Source organism: Chiloscyllium plagiosum, unplaced genomic scaffold, assembly GCF_037043375.1.
Source record: "Chiloscyllium plagiosum isolate Xiang-an unplaced genomic scaffold, Cpla_swu_hap1 HiC_scaffold_31, whole genome shotgun sequence".
Classification (NCBI taxonomy): Eukaryota; Metazoa; Chordata; class Chondrichthyes; order Orectolobiformes; family Hemiscylliidae; genus Chiloscyllium; species Chiloscyllium plagiosum.
Window position 1 is genome coordinate 23052522 of NW_028270169.1, and position 19026 is coordinate 23071547.

The following is a 19026-nucleotide window of genomic DNA, read 5'->3' on the forward strand; positions in this document are numbered from 1 at the left end:
CCAATTGCCCAGATCTTTATACATGGCATCTCTTCGGACCTGGTCCATCTTTGATCTCCACATGAAGTGCAAAATGGATAGGGTGACTGCAGTGGCACAGGTTCGGGGAATAGACCAGACCTGTGCCACGTATGACAACACTAAGAGTACCTCCCACCGGATGACCAGGTTTTTACCTGCGATGTAGAGCAACTATTGCTCCCATCTGCCCAGTTTCTGCCTCGCTTTGGTGACAGGCTCCTCCCAAGTCTTGGTGCAGCCCCTCCAAACCAAATACCTAGCACCCTCACGTGTTCTGTCCTGACGGTGAAGGGTATAGAGGATTGGTTGGCCTAGTTTCCGAAAAGCATGGCCTCGCTCTTGCCTCGATTTACTTTGGCCCGCATGGCCCATTCAAACTGGTGACAGATGCACACGGACAGCGCATCTGAGCAGAAAATGGCGACATCATCCATATACAGGGAGGCCATAACCTGTAGACACCTGCTGCCAGAAATAGTCACCCCTTTCAGGCTCATATCCTTCCTGACAGAATCGGTAAATGGACACAAACAAGGCAGAAGAGTGGGCAGCCCTGCCTGACTCCAGATTTGATTGGAAAGCTGTCTGATTCCCACCCATTGAGACTGCACTGACAATGTTGGTGTAGAGCAGTCAGATCCAATTACAGATTCCCTCCCCAAAACTCATTTTGGACAGAACATCTCTCTTGTACGTGTGCGATATTCTGTCAAATGCTTTCTCCTGGTCCAGGCTGATCAGGCATGTGTCCACCCCTCTGTCCTGCACATAGGCGATCGTATCCCTGAGAAGTGAGAGATTCTCAGTGATCTTCTTGCCCAGTATTGTACAGGTTTGGTCGGGTTGAATCACTGATCCCAGAGCAGACCTGACCCAGTTGGCCATGACCTTTGACACGATCTTGTAGTCCACAAGGCGAGGAACAGGGAGCGGGCACAGCTTAACATGTGGCTGCGCAGCTGGTGTAGGAGGGAGGGCTTCAGATATGTAGATAATTGGGATGCCTTCTGGGAAAGGTGGGACCTGTACAAGAACAACAGGTTGCATCTGAACTGGAAGGGGACCAATGCCCTGGGTGGAAGGTTTGCTTGAGTAGTTCAAGAGGGTTTAAACTAGTATGGCAGGGGGGGTGGGAACCTGAGCTGTATACCGGAGGGGAGAGTTGATGCAGATGAGGCAATAGTAAGAGGTAGACCAGCTAGTGGGAAGGATTTTCCTGGGAAGGAACCAAGGGATCAGTTAAAGTGTGTTTGCTTTAACGCAAGGAGTATCAGGAATAAAAGTGATGAACTTAGAGCATGGATCAGTACCTGGTGCTATGATGTTGTGGCCTTAACAGAGAAATGGGTTTCTCAGGGGCAGGAATTGTTGCTGGATGTTCCAGGGTTTAGAGCATTTAAAAAGAATAGGGAGGGGGGAAAAGAGGAGGGGGTGCAGCACTACTAATCAGAGCGGGTATCACAGCTACAGAAGCTTCCATTGTCGAGGAAGATCTGCCTACCGAGTCAGTATGGGTGGAAATTAGGAACAGCAAGGGAGCAGTCACCTCGTTAGGGGTTTACTACAGGCCTTTCTAATAGCAGCAGGGAGATTGAAGAAAACATAGGTCGGCAGATTTTGGAAAAGTGTGGACGTAGTAGGGTTGTTGTAATGGGTGACTTTAACTTTCCCAATATTGATTGGAACTTCCTTCGAGCAGAAGATTTGAATGGAGCTGTTTTTGTAAGGTATGTTCAGGAGGGTTTCCTAACTCAGTACGTTGACAGGCCGACAAGGGGAGAGGCCATTCTAGACTTGGTGCTCGGAAACGAGCCGGGGCAGGTATCAGATCTTGTGGTGGGAGAGCATTTTGGTGATAGTGACCACAACTGCCTCACATTCTACATAGCTACGGAGAAGGAGAGGATTAGGCAAAATGGGAGGATATTTAATTGGGGAAGAGGAAACTATGATGCGATTAGACATGAGTTAGGAAGCATGGATTGGGAGCAATTGTTCCATGGTAAAGGCACTATAGACATGTGGAGACTGTTTAAGGAACAGTTGTTGCGAGTGATGAATAAATATGTCCCTCTGAGACAGGGAAGAAGGGGTAAGATAAAGGAACCTTGGATGACGAAAGCGGTGGAGCTTCTCGTCAAAAGGAAGAAGGTAGCTTACATAAGGTGGAGGAAGCTAGGGTCAAGCTCAGCTCTAGAGGATTACCGGCAGGCGAGGAAGGAACTCAAAAATGGTCTGAGGAGAGCCAGGAGGGGGCACGAGAAAGGCTTGGCAGAACGGATTAGGGAGAACACAAAGGCATTTTACACTTATGTGAGGAATAAGAGAATGGTCAAAGAAAGAGTAGGGCCGCTCAGGGATAGCATAGGGAATTTGTGTGTGGAATCTGAGGAGGTAGGGGAAGCCCTAAATGAGTTTTTTGCTTCTGTCTTTACAAAAGAAACGAACTTTGTAGTGAATGAAACCTTTGAAGAGCAGGTGTGCATGCTGGAATGGATAGAGATAGAGGAAGCTGATGTACTGAAAACTTTGTCAAACATTAAGATTGACAAGTCGCCAGACCCGGACCAGATTTGTCCTCGTCTGCTTTGGGAAACGAGAAATGCAATTGCTTTGCCGCTTGCGAAGATCTTTTCATCCTCGCTCGCCATTGGAGTCGTACCCGAGGACTGGAGAGAGGCAAATGTAATTCCTCTCTTCAAGAAAGGAAATAGGCAAATCCCCGGCAATTAAGACCAGTAAGTCTCACATCTGTCGTCTGCAAGGTGTTAGAAAGGATTCTGAGGGATAGGATTTATGACCATCTGGAAGATCATGGCTTGATTAAATGCAGTCAACACGGCTTTGAGAGGGGCAGGTCATGCCTCACAAACCTTATTGAGTTCTTTGAGGATGTGACTAGAAAGGTTTATGAGGGTCGAGCTGTGGATGTGGTGTATATGTACTTCAGCAAGGCATCTGATAAGGTTCCCCATGGTAGGCTCATTCAGAAGGTCAGGAGGAATGGGATTCAGGGGAACTTAGCTGTCTGGATACAGAATTGGCTGGCCAACAGAAGACAGCGAGTGGTAGTAGAAGGAAAATATTCTGCCTGGAGGTCAGTGGTGAGTGGTGTTCCACAGGGCTCTGTCCTTGGGCCTCTACTGTTTGTAATTTTTATTAGTGACTTGGATGAGGGGATTGAAGGATGGGTCAGCAAGTTTGCAGACGACACAAAGATTGGAGGTGTCGTTGACAGTATAGAGGGCTGTTGTAGGCTGCAGCGGGACATTGACAGGATGCAGAGATGGGCTGAGAGGTGGCAGATGGAGTTCAACCTGGATAAATGCGAGGTGATGCATTTTGGAAGGTTGAATTTGAAAGCGGAGTACAGGATTAAGGATAGGATTCTTGGCAGTGTGGAGGAACAGAGGGATGTTGGTGTGCAGGTACATAGATCCCTTAAAATGGCTACCCAAGTGGACAGGGTTGTTAAGAAAGCATATGGTGTTTTGGCTTTCATTAATAGGGGGATTGAGTTTAAGAGTCGTGAGATCTTGTTGCAGCTCTTAAAAAAAAAACTTTGGTTAGATCACACTTGGAATACTGTGTCCAGTTCTGGTCGCTCTTTTATAGGAAAGATGTGGATGCTTTGGAGAGGGTTCAGAGGAGGTTTACCAGGATGCTGCCTGGACTGGAGGGCTTATCTTATGAAGAGAGGTTGACTGAGTTCGGACTTTTTTCATTGGAGAAAAGGAGGAGGAGAGGGGACCTAATTGAGGTATACAAGACAATGAGAGAGGCATAGATAGAGTCGATAGCCAGAGACTATTTCCCAGAGCAGAAATGACTAACACGATGGGTCATAGTTTTAAGCTGGTTGGAGGAAAGTATAGAGGGGATGTCAGAGGTTCTTTACACAGAGTTGTGAGAGCGTGGAATGCGTTACCAACAGCAGTTGTGGAAGCAAGGTCATTGGGGACATTTAAGAGACTACTGGACATGCATATGGTCACAGAAATTTGAGGGTGCAGACAAGAGGATCAGTGGTCGGCACAACATCGTGGGCTGAAGGGCCTGTTCTGTGCTGTACTGTTCTATGTTCTATTTAACAATGAGTTTGGTCACGAATTTCTAATTTCCTCCCTCTGCCCCTCCTGCTTGTAGATGAGGGCGATGATGCCTTTCCTCATGGATTAATTCATGGTACCTGCCAGAAGTATACTGACATACACCTTCAGCAGGTCCTGGCCAATCAAGTCCCACAGAGCAGAACAGAACTCTGTCGGTAAGCCACCGTTTCCAAGGCTTTATTCTTTTCAAAGGACTCGAGGGCCTTGGTCAGCTCATCCTGTTTATGCCACTGTTGCTGAACATCAATTTTCAGCATCAGCAGCTGAGTGAACACAAGAGCACGCAATAGTTAATCATACAACTAGCTCTTGTTCACATGAGGACTGCAACTGAAGTGGGCAGTCAAACCTTCCTTTGACTGGGGTTAAGGAAAAATGAAGAAAAATTTAAAAAAACTATGAATGCAAAAATACTTGCATTGAAGAAAGAATTTAATAATATCAGTGAGGAACAAAATAGTGATCTTGTTTGAATAAAATAAATAGGTATTCAAAGTAAGTCCTCTCTTTGGTTACTTTTCTTAAAACCTTGGTTCAATTTTGCAGAATCCACTCAATTCTTTTTTTCAGGGAAAAATAACTCAGAACGTCATTTGACTAAGATATTAAAATGGAGATGAATTATGTGCAGAAGTGGGTAGGGGAGAGGCTATTTACCTGCACTGTATGTGGAAAAGGATTCACTTGCTTATTTAACCTGCAACTGCAGAGAAGCAATTCCCAGTGATGTTATTGCTGGATTGTTAATCCAGAGACCCAGATAAGGTTCTGGGTTCAAATCCTGCCACAGCAGATGGTGAAATTTGAATTTAGTTAAAAAAGGAATCTGGTATTAGGAGTCTAATAATGACTATAAATCCATTGTTGATGTTGGAAAAAACTTCCTTTGTGGGTGGCACGGTGGCATAGTGGTTAGCACTGCTGCCTCTCAGTGCCAGAGACCCGGGTTCAATTCCCACCTCAGGCGACTGTGTGTGGAGTTTGCACGTTCTCCCTGTGTCTGCGTGGGTTTCCTCCGGGTGCTCCGGTTTCCTCCAATAATCCAAAAATATGCAGGTTAGGTGAATTGGCCATGCTAAATTGCCCGTATTGTTAGGTGAAGGGGTAAATGTAGGGGAATGGGTCTGCGTGGGTTGCGCTTCGGCGGGTCGGTGTGGACTTGTTGGGCCGAAGGGCCTGTTTCCACACTAAGTAATCTAAATCTAAGAAGACTGCCATCCTTACTGAAGGCAACAAATGCTAGGAGACCACAGCGGGTCAGACAGCAAACTAATGTTTTGAGTCTAGATGACTCTTCAGAGCCGAAGTGAAGTGTGGAGGGTTTAGCATTCATGCTATTGTTTGGGAGGAGGGGGTTAATGGGTGCAGGGTGCTGATGGAGAAAAGGTGTTGATAGTTCAGATTAAATGATCAGAATCTGAGAATGGCAGAACAATCGTGCGTCTCCTGCCAGACTTGAAAGAACAGACAGACCCACAGTGAGGGGGAAAACATGATAACAAGGTAGAAGAAATGGGAGCTAGTTCACAACTTAAAAAAGGTGTTGAACTCAATATTAAGTCCAGAAGGCTGTAAAGTGCCTAGTCTGAAGATAAGACGTTGGTCCTCCAGTTTGCGCTGTGATTCACTGGAACACTGCAGCATGCCGAAGATAGGCATTTGGGCATGCGAGCAGGAACACCACCCACAACCTGTTAGCTCATTTAGCCAGAAGGTTAGCACATTCTGAGTGCTGGGTTCAATCCTTACTCTGGCTAAGGTAGACTTGGGGCCTGCCCTATTGTCAAGTTAACAGCATAAACCGTGATAATAAATAATTGCAAATGCTATCTGGAAAAGAAGATTTTTTTTCATTTCAAAAACTGAAATTGCTAGAGAAACTCAGCAGTTCTGGCAGGATCTGTGGAGAGACAGCAGACGTAACATTTTGGGTCCAGTGACCCTCCTTCAGAAGATTTTTGTTTTATTCATTCATGGGATGTTAGCATCACTGGCTGATTTATTCTCATCCCGAATTGCCCTGCACAAGTTGATTTTGTGCTATCTTCTTGAACTGTTGCACTGTACTGCTGTAAGGGAGTTCCTGCACTGTGACCCCGAATGGGAAGGAGACCTGCACCAAGGGAGGCATCATCAAGCAGTTTTTTTTTTGGGGTGCAAGGGTCCTCAGTGGCTGCACAATCCAGAGGTGTACAGGCACACAGCTACCTCAGTAAAGAACAGGGACCACAAAATCTGACTGACTTGACCTGATCTTAAGGACACTAAGCATTTTATCGTTGCTCATCTCTTGGATTTTCTATGCTGCAAAATTCCTAACAGCGATTCCCAGTAAAATCACTTCTCACTTGCGGGTCTAAATGAAACCATTTCAAAATAATGAAATTCCATAAAGCAAGGGTAGAATTAGCGCAACTAAAGTAGGTAGGTATTAAATAGGTCTATTATCTTAACCAATGTCTTGTAACGTATCACTGTGGTTTATCACACTTTTAATCACTCCAGCACAACTTCATTGCGAGGCACTTACATTTTGGGATCATTAATCCCCAGCTTGCTGCAGAAGTCCTTCCCCACATCGCATCCGAACCAGACTGCCTAAACAGTAAAGACAATGAACAATCTCAGAAAGAAGCCCAGGAAACAATTCAGGATGATGTTAAATGCACTAAACCAAACTCATTGGCTGTCAAGTCTAATCACGATTGTAACGCAGAGAACATGGCAGCCAATCACTGCACAGCAAGGAATTATAACAAAGTAATGTATTTTTGTGATGTCGGGTGTGGGGTAAGTATTGACAAAGATATAGGGAGAACTCCTCTGTTTGTCTTTACAATAGTACTGTCCTATAGAATCCGAGAGAACTGACAGGCTTTGTTTAATAGCTCATCTGAGCAACAGCACATCTAATAATACACCCTCCCCCGATACTGATGTGTCAACGTCAACTTTGTCCTCAAGACTCTGGAGAAAGACTTAACCCACAATCTGAGAGACAAGAGTGTTAATCCAAGGCTGGTGCTCATTTGTAATCAGAGTGATCAACTATTCATTTCTTATACAAATAAAAATGTCACATTTGCAGAAGGGAATTAAAACACAGGATTCGCAGAGACCACATTCACCCAGAGAGGCTGTCTCTCCCGGTCAAAACGGCCCTGCACCAGGGGCTTTACTTGCAGCTTTTCCAGAAAAGGATCAGTCCACACAAACAAAGTAAAGGTTCTTGTGGCACAATGGTAGCTTCCCTACCTGTGAGGCAGGAGGTCTGGATTCAAATCCCACCTGTTCCAGCAATATCTAATACATCTCTAAACAAGTTGACACAGGAAGTACCTGACAGCAGGAACAGGAGCTACAGATGTTGGGTCTATAGCTCTGCAAGCACTTGAACTGTACAGGGACACTGCCTGGTTGGTATGAAAACCGCAGGAGCTAGCATATAAAGCAATAGCAGGTTACACTTAGAGCACAGAGAGGAATCCACAGCGGTCAGCAAGCGTCAGCTCCAGCTTTCCAGACTTGCACAATCTGTCAATGTGGACACAATGACATCGATCCAAATAAACTTTTAATGTGTTCTTCAGGAAAAGGAGACATTGCTGTGATGACAAAGAAACTGTATGGAAGTGGAGAAATTTTCTGAAATGAAACAAAAAAATCTTTTCAAGCAACAAGTTCAAAGCAATGGGCTGAATTTTACCAAAGATTGGCCAAGCCTCAATTTTGTGGAGTTTCACACAGAGTTTCTCTCCACAAGTGCATGTTCTTGCGCAATTCTCCACAGGTTGCCTCATTATCTAAACACTAAGCCTCTAAAGCCCAATCATGTTACTGGGCGTGCAGTCAATGTGGACGCACTCACCAGTACCACGTCCTCCCAGGATCCCAGTGCCATATATAACATATGGCCAAGCTCCACCTCAAAAGGCACCAATCAGGAGCTGCCCCTTCACTGTTGCTGTGTGTGAAACATTGGCCCAGAAACAGCCATTCCCCTTTTTGCCAATAGGGATCTGGACCTTCTGAGGATGGGGTGATGGAAAGGAGGGCCATCTGCTGTCCTCAGGTCCACTAGTGGTGACCATGACAACGGAACTTGCTCCGAGGATGCCACCTAGCTCAGTGCAACGTCCATGGAGCAGAGGCAGGTGCTGAATGGATAGTGATCTTTTCCACTTTGCCCAGGGTAAGTGCCACCTTCTCTCCAATACCTCACACTCAGTTGCTCTCTGTGACTGCACCAAGGTTCATACTCTCCCCTGCCTGCAAGATCACCCCTCACTTGCTGTCAATCCCCAATCCTACCTTGCCTCTGCACTGGGGCACCTGATAATCTTTCCCCATCTGCAACAGCACCAACAGCTATGTCAATCACTTTCAGCTCAGTCAGTCAGTCTCCCCTACCCCCCTCATTTGTCTTATTCTAGTAGAAAATATCTCACAAGAGGACAGACAGAACCAAGATGGGTGATGGTGTGCCTTGACTATATGGTCGATTGACTGTGTCCAATCCATGCACTGAGATTAGATGAGACTACTTAGTGTGGAAACAGGCCCTTTGGCCCAACAAATCCACATCGACCCTCCGAAGAGCAACTCACCCAGACCCATTCCCCTACATTTATCCCTAACTACATGCAATTTAGCATGGCCAATTCACCTAACCTGCACATCTTGGGAGGAAACCGGAGCACCTGGAGGAAACCCATGCAGTCACGGGGAGAATGTGCAAACTCTACACAGATAGTTGCCTGAGATGGGAATTGAACCCGGGTCTCTGGTGCTGTGAGGCAGCAGGGCTAACCACTGAGCCACCGTGCCACCCCGAGATCAGACATGTTCTTGACTAACTGCACCATTACTTCCGACTGAAGACTGTCTCCCTTGACCTGACTTGAAGACTACTCCCCTTAGACAATGAGACACAGGCAGTTGGTTGAAGCACCTGGAGTCTCTTTGCTGCACAAGTTCCTGGCATATGCTGTAGGTGTGAGGTTAATGTAGCATGGTGCCGTACGATGACACATTCACCCCTTGACTGATCACTGCGGACAAACATAATAAACTGCCTGGTTTTGTGTCTGTGCAAGACAGAGGACTAAGAGAGATTAAACTCTGAATGAGGCATCATAGCATTAAAAAAAAGGCAAGGCAGATATTCCAGGCGCAAAGTGAGTGAAGGGGTCAAATGATTTTCAACTGGTTAAGTTTTCAGTTCGGAATATGTACAGTAAAAGCAGAAGAAGAGCCACAGATATAGAAGGACACAGAAAAACAAAGCCAGGAATGTAGGCAGTGTGACACAATCCACAAAGAAAAATGAGGCTTCGTGTAAAATACAGACAATATCTGGTGTACACACAGTGGGAACTGAACATGTAATACGGAGACCAGATGGCAAATTGATCAGGTCACTAATATCTGACCCGTAACAAATAAAAGATGGTAAGATTGCAGAGTTAGTTGTATGTATTTATGTACACAGACAAGAATGACTTTGTCAACATGGGCTTGAATAAAGTACTTTTATGGCGATTTTGCTTTTCCTGGCAGCTTGCCAAGTCAAACAACAAGTGAGCGAGCACTGAGAGGGTGAGTGAGGAGCCCGGAGATGCAACCTGGTCCAGTCTAGGTGATTGGTGCCCAACACTATGTGCAAAGTTGCCTGGCAGCAGCACTACCGTGAAAAGTGCCAGCATGCACCAAATTGCAGTACTGATATGGAGAACCACATTTTAAGTGAGTGTGCCATGATGATGTAATGAGGGTGCTGCGTATCTGATGCGAATCTCCGTGGACAGAGTGTACCAGCAGTTGTTGGCCATAGAGAGTTGCTAGAGATGTTGGGTACTGCTGCTAAACGTTGCAGGCCAAAAGCAGAAAGTAGTGGCTGGAGCAGAGAGGAACCTGCACTGACTTTAATGTTGGGAACTGTCACCATCTTTTTCAGCCTGACCAACAGCAGTAAGGAAAACTGCATATCAAACAGGTGATATTAGCTAATAATATGCTAAAGTGTGCAAACAGGCCTCTCACAGCTCACAAGCAAGATTCTTGTCACACTGTTCAAAACCTCACTGTAGAATTGGCCTTTCTGGACTCAATTTTGCAAATCTCACTTTTTCTGTTCTCACCATATTTCCCCTGACTGACTCGCCATTGCAATGTTATTCAGAAGCTGGAAAAATTCAGCCAACGTTTTAACAAAACCCAGAAAAGGTTTTGATGAGTTTTCATTGCAAATGTTGGGGATATTTGAAGTGCTGACTATTAATAAATGACCACATTCCAGAGAAAGGTCTATTCTGGTCATGAGATCTTTACAATCTCACAGAGCCATCTTCTGATCCAGGAAATGACTTCAACAAAGAGGGGAAGGCTGGAACAAACTCCTGGCAGGACTGAGGGGCCACATTCGCAAACAGAAAGGTTATGATCCTGGTTTGAGAGAGTGAGAGAGTGAGAGAAGGAGAGAGAGCGAGAGAGAGAAGGAGAGCGAGAGCGCGAGCGATGTACAGCATAGAAACAGACCCTTCGGTGCAACCCGTCCATGCTGACCAGATATCCCAACCCAATCTAGTCTCAGCTGCCAGCACCCGGCCCAGATCCCTCCAAACCCTTCTTATTCATATACCCATCCAGATACCTTTTTAAATGTTGCAATTGTACCAGCCTCCACCACTTCCTCTGGCAGCTCATTCCATACACGTATTACACTGTGTGAAAACATTGCCCCTTAGGTCTCTTTTATATCTTTCCCCTCTCACCCTAAACCTATGCCCTCTAGTTCTGGACTCCCTGACCCCAGGGCAAAGACTTTGTCTATTTATCCTATCCATGCCCCTCATAATTTTGTAAACCTCTATAAGATCACCCCCTGCCTCCGACGATCCAGGGAAAACAGCCCCAGCCTGTTCAGCCTCTCCCTATAGTTCAAATCCTCCAACCCTGGCAACATCCTTGTAAATCTTTTCTGAATGCTTTCAAGTTTCACAACATCTTTCAGATAGGAAGGATACCAGAATTGCACGCAATATTCCAACAGTGGCCTAACCAATGTCCTGTACATCCACAACATGACCTCCCAACTCCTGTACTCAATTCTCTGACCAATAAAGGAAAGCATACCAAACGCCTTCTTCACTGTCCTATCTACTTGCGACTCCACTTTCAAAGAGCTATGAACCTGCACTCCAAGGTCTCTTTGTTCAGCAACACTCCCTAGGACCTTACCATTAAGTGTACAGGTCCTGCTAAGATTTGCTTTCCCAAAATGCAGCACCTCGCATTTATCTGAATTAAACTCCATCTGCCACTTCTCAGCCCATTGGCCCATCTGGTCCAGATCCTGTTGTAATCTGAGGTAACCTTCTTCGCTGTCCACTACACCTCCAATTTTGGTGTCATCTGCAAACTTACTAACTGTACCTCTAATGCTCGCATCCAAATCATTTATGTAAATGACAAAAAGTAGAGGGCCCAGCACCGATCCTTGTGGCACTCCACTGCTCACAGGCCTCCAATCTGAAAAACAACCCTCCACCACCACCCTCTGTCTTCTACCTTTGAGCCAGTTCTGTATCCAAATGGCTAGTTCTCCCTGTATTCCATGAGATCTAACCTTGCTAATCAGTCTCCCATGGGGAACCTTGTCGAATGCCTTACTGAAGTCCATATAGATCACATCTACTGCTCTGCCCTCATCAATTTTCTTTGTTACTTCTTCAAAAAACTCAATCAAGTTTGTGAGACATGATTTCCCACGCACAAAGCCATGTTGACTATCCCGAATCAGTCCTTGCCTTTCCAAATACATGTACATCCTGTCCCTCAGGATTCCCTCCAACAACTTGCCCACCACGGAGGTCAGGCTCACCGGTCTATAGTTCCCTGGCTTGTCTTTCCGGCCGTTCTTAAACAGTGAGAGAAGGAGCGAGAGAGAGGAAGCGAGAGAGAGAGAGGGAGGCAACGAGAGAGAAAGAAAAAGAAATAAGGCGAGAGAATCGGTGATCTTTCCGAAAGTAAAGGCAGGCTCTAATTAATTTATCACAATTATTTGAAGGGATCGATTGTCTCAGTTGGCTGGACAGCAGCTTTGCAATGTAGAGCAACACCAACAGCATGTGTTCAATTCCTACACCGACTGAGGTTACCATGAAGGACTCTCCTTCTCAACCTCCCTCTTCGCCCAAGGCATGGTGACACTCAGCTTAAAAGAGTCACTGGTCATCTCTCTCAGATGAGACAGCAGCCCTATGGTCCAGGAAGACTTTGGTGACTTTACATTTATTTTCAGGTTGCAAGGAGGTGAGTTACTTTCTAAACAAAATTGCCCTGTGTAATACCATGGAAGACAAAATGGAGAAGTTGAAATAATATTTCAGAGCAATGACACTCATTTCCACATAAGTTGTGCTCCACAAGTGGAGTTACAATTATACTTGATACAATGTGTGTTTCCTATATGGTCCACATTGTGATGTTTAATTTGGAAGACAGAACTTCAGTAAACCTGGCCTTGCCCATTAAGATTATAGCTCCACTGCTGTTTGTGAGAGGCAGGTGTAGTTTAACTATGTGGATCCTGAAGGTCCCAGGCTTCTAGAAGATATCACCATGGGTTGTAGATTTGTAGGGTGTTCCTTGGAGAGGGATTTGAAGTAACTGTGCTGGAATGTGAGGGGAAGCCATCGAAGATGTAAGAATGGAATCACACAGGGAAGAAACGCTGACCATTTGGGAATTTGGGAGAGATTGCAGAGAGCATGAGGAAGGATAGTGGAGTTCAGTCACAGTCAGAGGATGGAGACATTAACTGTGCATCCTCACAGCTCGATTCAAGTCAGACAGATGGGGCTGCAGGAAACAGGTTTAATGAAGCTTGGCAGGGAAGAAGCAGGCACTTTCTAAAAAGTTCAAACCCTTCCTTGTGGGGCCAGCTTTCTGGCTCAGATTCCACGCTCTTTTTACTACCCAACTGGGATGAACTCATCCCAGCACCCCCACACACTTCTGAGAAACAAAGTTCAAAATCACAACACCAGGTTATCGTCCAACAGGTTTATTTGGAAGGACTAGCTTTCGGAGAGCTGGTGTTGTGGGATTTTTAACTTTGTGCACCGCAGTCCAACACTGGCCCCTCCAAATTCTGAGAAACAATTCAGCTCTTTTCACTCCCAAATCCTCAATGTGTACTCCAGCATTAATGGGCAAAGATGGAAATGCTGTGACTCATTTGCACTATAAAACTCTAAGGCTGAGGGAACACTCCTGTAATCTCACCGACTTGGATGAGGAATTCCTTCCTATTTTTGCTTGTTTTATCTTCTTGTCCTCCTTGCACCCAATTTGACTTGTTCGCTTACTGCAGCTGAACATACAGGTTGGTGAACTGCTCTCCAGAGGAGACTCACATGGTAGGAAATCCGTACAAGAATATTATGACATGTGCAGCCCTCCAATTGTGTGTTCCCTTTCTCCCCCGGAGGTGGAAATGGTCTTTGGTCATGGCCTGTTTCAAACACCAGCAGGATTGAAAGGTATTGGTGCAAAACAATAGGTGGCTGAGGAACATTGCCCAGAATTTCCTCACTTCAGTGTATAAACTATGTTTATGGTCAATAATTCAAAGCAAATGGAGATTTGCTACCTCCTCTCCGCTCCCATAGATATACACCGTACTTTGGGGAATGTTTTAATTTAACTACAAATTAATTATAGAAAGGAATGCAAACCTCGCCATCTTTGATGGAAGCAGCAGCTGACTCCTTTAACACCTCAATTGGCTGATTGATGTATAAGGTTTGCCTTCCATTCACCATGTTATTCAGAAAGTCAACAGTGTATAGCTTTCCATAGGGATTGAAAGATCTGGGATCATTAACCAAGCACACCTACAAAATAAAAAAAAACAAAACAGCAATAATGCTTCTTTAGCATAGGACAAACAAGCATTTTAATTATCTGGACAATTTAAATGACACACAGCAGCCATCTTAATCATAACTGACTGCAAACTATACTTTCCCATCAGTTCTTTTATGCCCAGCATCATTAACAGGATTGAGTTGCACCTTTGTTTTTGATGGCAAAACTAATGAACATCAAGGAATGTTAGTCAATGTTGAAAGCCATTTTAAATATCCGTCATAAAGTAGTAGCTTTTCCCATTATTGTTTTTGCAGTAAGACTTATCGAGCACTGGAATTAATTGTCACAGAGCACAGTGGAGGTCAGGACGTTAAATGTCTTAAGGCAGAGATTGATAAATTCTTGATCTCTCAAGGAATTAAGGGATATGGGGACAGTGCTTGTAAGTGGAGTTGAAATGCCCATCAGCCATGATTCAAAGGTAGAGTGAGCTTGATGGGCCGAATGGCCTTACTTCCACTCCTATAGCTTATGGTCTTATGGAAGCACATCATGGGGACATCTGACTGAATGCAAAGCTCATGCCAGATCCACTTTACTGCTCAAAGACTTATTAACAGATTTTAAATGCAACACAGAAAGATGCAAGATGATGTACATGACAGAGGAAGGAATAGATGGATACTGTGAAAAACTGAAAGAGGATGGGAGAATGCTCATATGGAGCACAGACACCAGCTTTGGTCATATTAAAGCTAAATGGCATACCCTGGAGTTGTGAATTCTGCTCAATTCAGAACATTATTTCTATTTGGTCAATAACGGAGCTTAACTGTCAATAAACTGGATAAGACAGTGCTACATTAAAGCCATTAACAGAAAGCACAGCTGGTCTACTCAACAAGGCCGAAAGGTCCCTGCTCCTATACCTTGTCTTCCATGTTGAAAACTGGCTTCACATGTTCGGTGTAAAACTGAAGGGGCGTTAGTGGTCCGATGTGCTGGTAGTTCTTTTCTTTGTCTCGAAATTCCCAGGTAAAAGTTTTAGGCGGTGTGCCCAGGCAAATATTAACTATTCTGAAGACCTATAAAAAGATATTAAACAACTAACTTATTAGCAAATAATGGGAATACTTACTTAGGACGAATTGCTAAAGTAGGAAGAATGTTTTCCTTTTATTCTGGGGGAAAAGTTCTGCATTAACAACACATTGAGATAAGGCTACATTATGTGCAAAGTCTCAACAGAAACAACGCTGCTTAAAAACAGTTATACTAAACATTTTACAACACAAAGGCTTCATTTGAGTCGTTTTCTGTGGATGCCCTGCTTCTTAATATCTTTGATTTTTATTTTGTTGGGAATGCACATGCTGCTTCAGCACTGCCCCTTAATTAAAATCCAGGGATTTCCTGCCGAACATCAACACAGAAATGCCATTGATCGGTTAATGCAGTGGTTCAAGAGAAAGCTCACCATCACCAACTCCTGAGGATAAGTGGGGAACTAAATTCAGTTCAGTCAGCTTCACATCACTCAAAATTTTTTTTTTAAATTGGAAAATGAGCAAAAATCATTCAAAATCATAATGCTTCCTTAACTAGAAAAATGCACTGTGGAAAATAAAATATACAAGTCAATCAATCTCACTGTGCTATTTTGGTTACAATAGTTTGGAAGTGTTACCAATGACCTTACGTTTTTCATAAGAACAACGTGAGGTGATAATTTGCCCAAATGCGGTTGCATTAAAGTCATTTAAAGTTTTACGATTCTGGTTCCTTAGCCTTTCCAATACTGGAAAAGGATCTGTGTTTAGCGGTAATGTGACACCACATTGCATATGTAGGCTCCTGACCAGAACAAAATGGATTTTGAAGCACCCACTACCATTCTCCTACCATTTCCAGACCAACACCACCTTTACCACGTACTGGTAAACTCTTACAGTTAGATTAGATTACTTACAGTGTGGAAACAGGCCCTTCAGCCCAACAAGTCCACACCAACCCTCCGAAGAGCAACCCACCCAGACCCATTCCCCTACACCTAACACTATGGGCAATTTAGCATGGCCAATTCACCTACCTGCACATTTTTGGACTGTGGGAGGAAACCGGAGCACCCAGAGAAAACCCACGAAGACACCGAGAGAATGTGCAAACTCCACACAGACAGTTGCCTGAGATGGGAATTGAACCCGGGTCTCTAGCACTGTGAGGCAGCAGTGCTAACCACTGTGCCACCGTGCCGCTAGCATGCTTAGGTCTCTATTCTACCTGTGGAAGCATGGAACAGAAACAAATATACCCTTTGATTCCCTCTGTTTCATTAGTTAAATAAAGTTATCAAAGTCTCAGATATAAATGAGTATTTTATAAATACATATCCTTATATTGTTTTTCCTATTACCCTACTACACTTTGTATGGTATAATCTGCCTGTGCTGTATGTAAAAAAAAAAAGCATTTCACTATACCTAGGTACATGTAGCAATAATAAATCACATCAAATATATAAAACATTTCATCAATACAATCAGTATTTGCCTACTAGTGGAAAGTTAGAACATGAACGAGAGCGCAAACTTTACCAGCAGCCAAATTTGCTTTCTTTCCGGAAAGTGAGAATTGAAACAATACACATCAGAAGTAAAAAAAAAAATCTGCAAAACTTAATTAATGTTCAAGACACAAAACACTTCTGGACTGACACACAGAGTTTAAAAGATTCTCTCCCCATAATTCAGAGATCACATTACACTTCAAATGGAGAGTACTCCCTTTCTCAAAGCACTCTCTTGTAATATTTAGTAAACCTAGAGCAGCTGTTTGGACACCTTGTTACCTCTGACAACCTCGGCTTCTACTAGCTTCCTTTACTAATCCAACTCAGCAGCAGGTAAAATAGTGACAGAGGCATTTATATTTTCTTTAAAAGAGATAGATCACAATCTGCAGAATCACAAGCATCTTAACCACTGTCATTTGCACATCGCAAAATCTGCCTTCAAAAGGAATGAAGAAAAGCAAGCAGGTCTTTAGATTTGGTCGAGTCTCAAGTTGTGATAAAATGTAAATTGAACTTTAAACACCATGGGGTGGACTTTCAATATCCTTGCTGATTAGGATGGTTTTTTTGTAACAAATGACCAATTTTCATTTCCATTGGGATCAGCGCTAGTGCAATGCTCAGACTGTAAATTGAAAAATCCGTTCTATTTTCTTCTGTGGACTTACAGATGAATGGCCTAAAGAAGAAATTTTTTTTAATGTGCATTGTGCTATTCACCTCACTTTAGATTTAGAATTGGAATTGTCACATGTACTCAAATATAGGAATACACAAGTACCAGGGGGAAAAAAAAAAGTGCCCAAAGTCCTCATTCTCCAGTGCCACCTTGGTTACAAAACCAAAATTTTAAAAAAGCAGAAATAAAAGAAAGCCAAAAGTAAGAAAAACATCCAGATCTTAAAGTTTAAGCCTTGAGAAGCAATTTATAAACAAATCCATTGGTAAAGAGATAAGAAAAAGTCATTATTCCATCTGTGCAATATAACCTCATACATCATATGGATGCCACAGTGGCTCAGTGGTTAGTACTGCTGTCTCACAGCACCAGCGACCTGGGTTTCATTCTAGCCTCGGGCTGTGCAAACTCCACACATTCTCCTTGTCTCTGCGTGGGTTTCCAATGGGTGCTCTGGTTTCCTCCCACAGTCCAAAGATATGCCGGCTAGGTGAATTGGACATGCTAAATTGTCTATAATGTTCAGGGATGTGTAGGTTGAGTGCATTACTCAGGGGTAAATGTAGACGGGTAGGGAAGTGAGTGTGGGTAGGTTATTCTACAGAAGGCTGGTGTGGACTTGTTGGGTTGAACGGCCTGTTTCGACACTGTAAGGATTCTATCAATGACCTTTGAGGAAAAGTAAACAAAAAACGATCATACTGAGAGAAAAAGAAATGCAAACTTTTTTTCCCTGCTTCATCAACAAAGACAGACTTTGGGAGGCTTTAGCAGCTCAGCATCTTTCAAAATTCCAACTAACTCCCCTACTACAATTGGAAACGTTCTCTGACAAGCTTGCTCCCTATTGAAAGGAAGGACACATTCACATGGCCTCGAACTATGCCAAAGTACTTTGGATATAAAGAGGACTTTTTGAAGCATAGTCATTGATGTAACATCAGCAAATGTAACAGGAAACACCAAGAACCCCCACACAGTGATGACATTTTATAGAGTTATTTTACAGAGTTTGAAGCCAGTTACAGAATATAAAATAATAATTTGCAGCAATAGGCAGAAGCTATTCTAAACTTTCAATAAGCTCAGTTATTTCCCATAAACTGTCCAATACAGCCTGGAGGATTCCATTTCACGAATGGAAAATGGTTTGATGAGACAAGAGATTTTTAAACTAAAATTTGGAACAAAGTGCATAATATCGCAGTAAAATGATAGTCTGTAGAATTTCTAATCTCCGGTCACATGTCTAATTACAAAAAAATGTTCCTTAACATTTCAAGACTGATAAGGAGCAGACAGTTCTTCACCACGTCTTTAACCTTTTAATATAGGGAGTTCTTGTCAAGGCTGCTTTATGATATCAGTCTTCAAAACAGCCCATTGGTGATCCTGCATGCCGTAGTGAATTAAAGGTAATAAAAATAATCCATTTATAGGAAGATGAACAATAATGATCTAATGAACTTTAACTACAATCTTAGCATCTAACTGGAATACTTTACGTTGCAGATTTATATTCTCTGGGGAGAGATTCTTGTGAATTCATAGAACTGCAGTGGTATCATTTTCTTGCAGTTTAGATGCATGGATTTTCTGAGCTCGATGAGACTAGCAAGGCTATGTATGCAGTTGATTTACCAGAAAATTGTAGGTGCTTTGAAAACAAAAATGCACTCATGACTTTGTGCAATTTATCGCACTGTTTCTGAGGCCTAAGTGATTGGATGCTACTTTGCAAAGATCCACCTCAAATCTCTAACAAC

At 43.6% G+C, this 19026-nt stretch overlaps 1 protein-coding gene across 1 annotated transcript in view; it reads right to left on the minus strand.

Annotated features, from left to right (window-relative positions):
- blmh (bleomycin hydrolase) overlaps positions 1–19026 on the minus strand; it is a 93261-nt gene that overhangs the window by 30993 nt on the left and 43242 nt on the right. The window contains exons 7-9 of the mRNA XM_043718428.2: positions 14939–15094; positions 13874–14032; positions 6664–6731 (exon numbers count right to left, since the gene is read on the minus strand). Of these exons, the coding sequence (XP_043574363.1) occupies positions 6664–6731; positions 13874–14032; positions 14939–15094 (383 nt within the window). The remainder of the gene's footprint in view (positions 1–6663; positions 6732–13873; positions 14033–14938; positions 15095–19026) is intronic.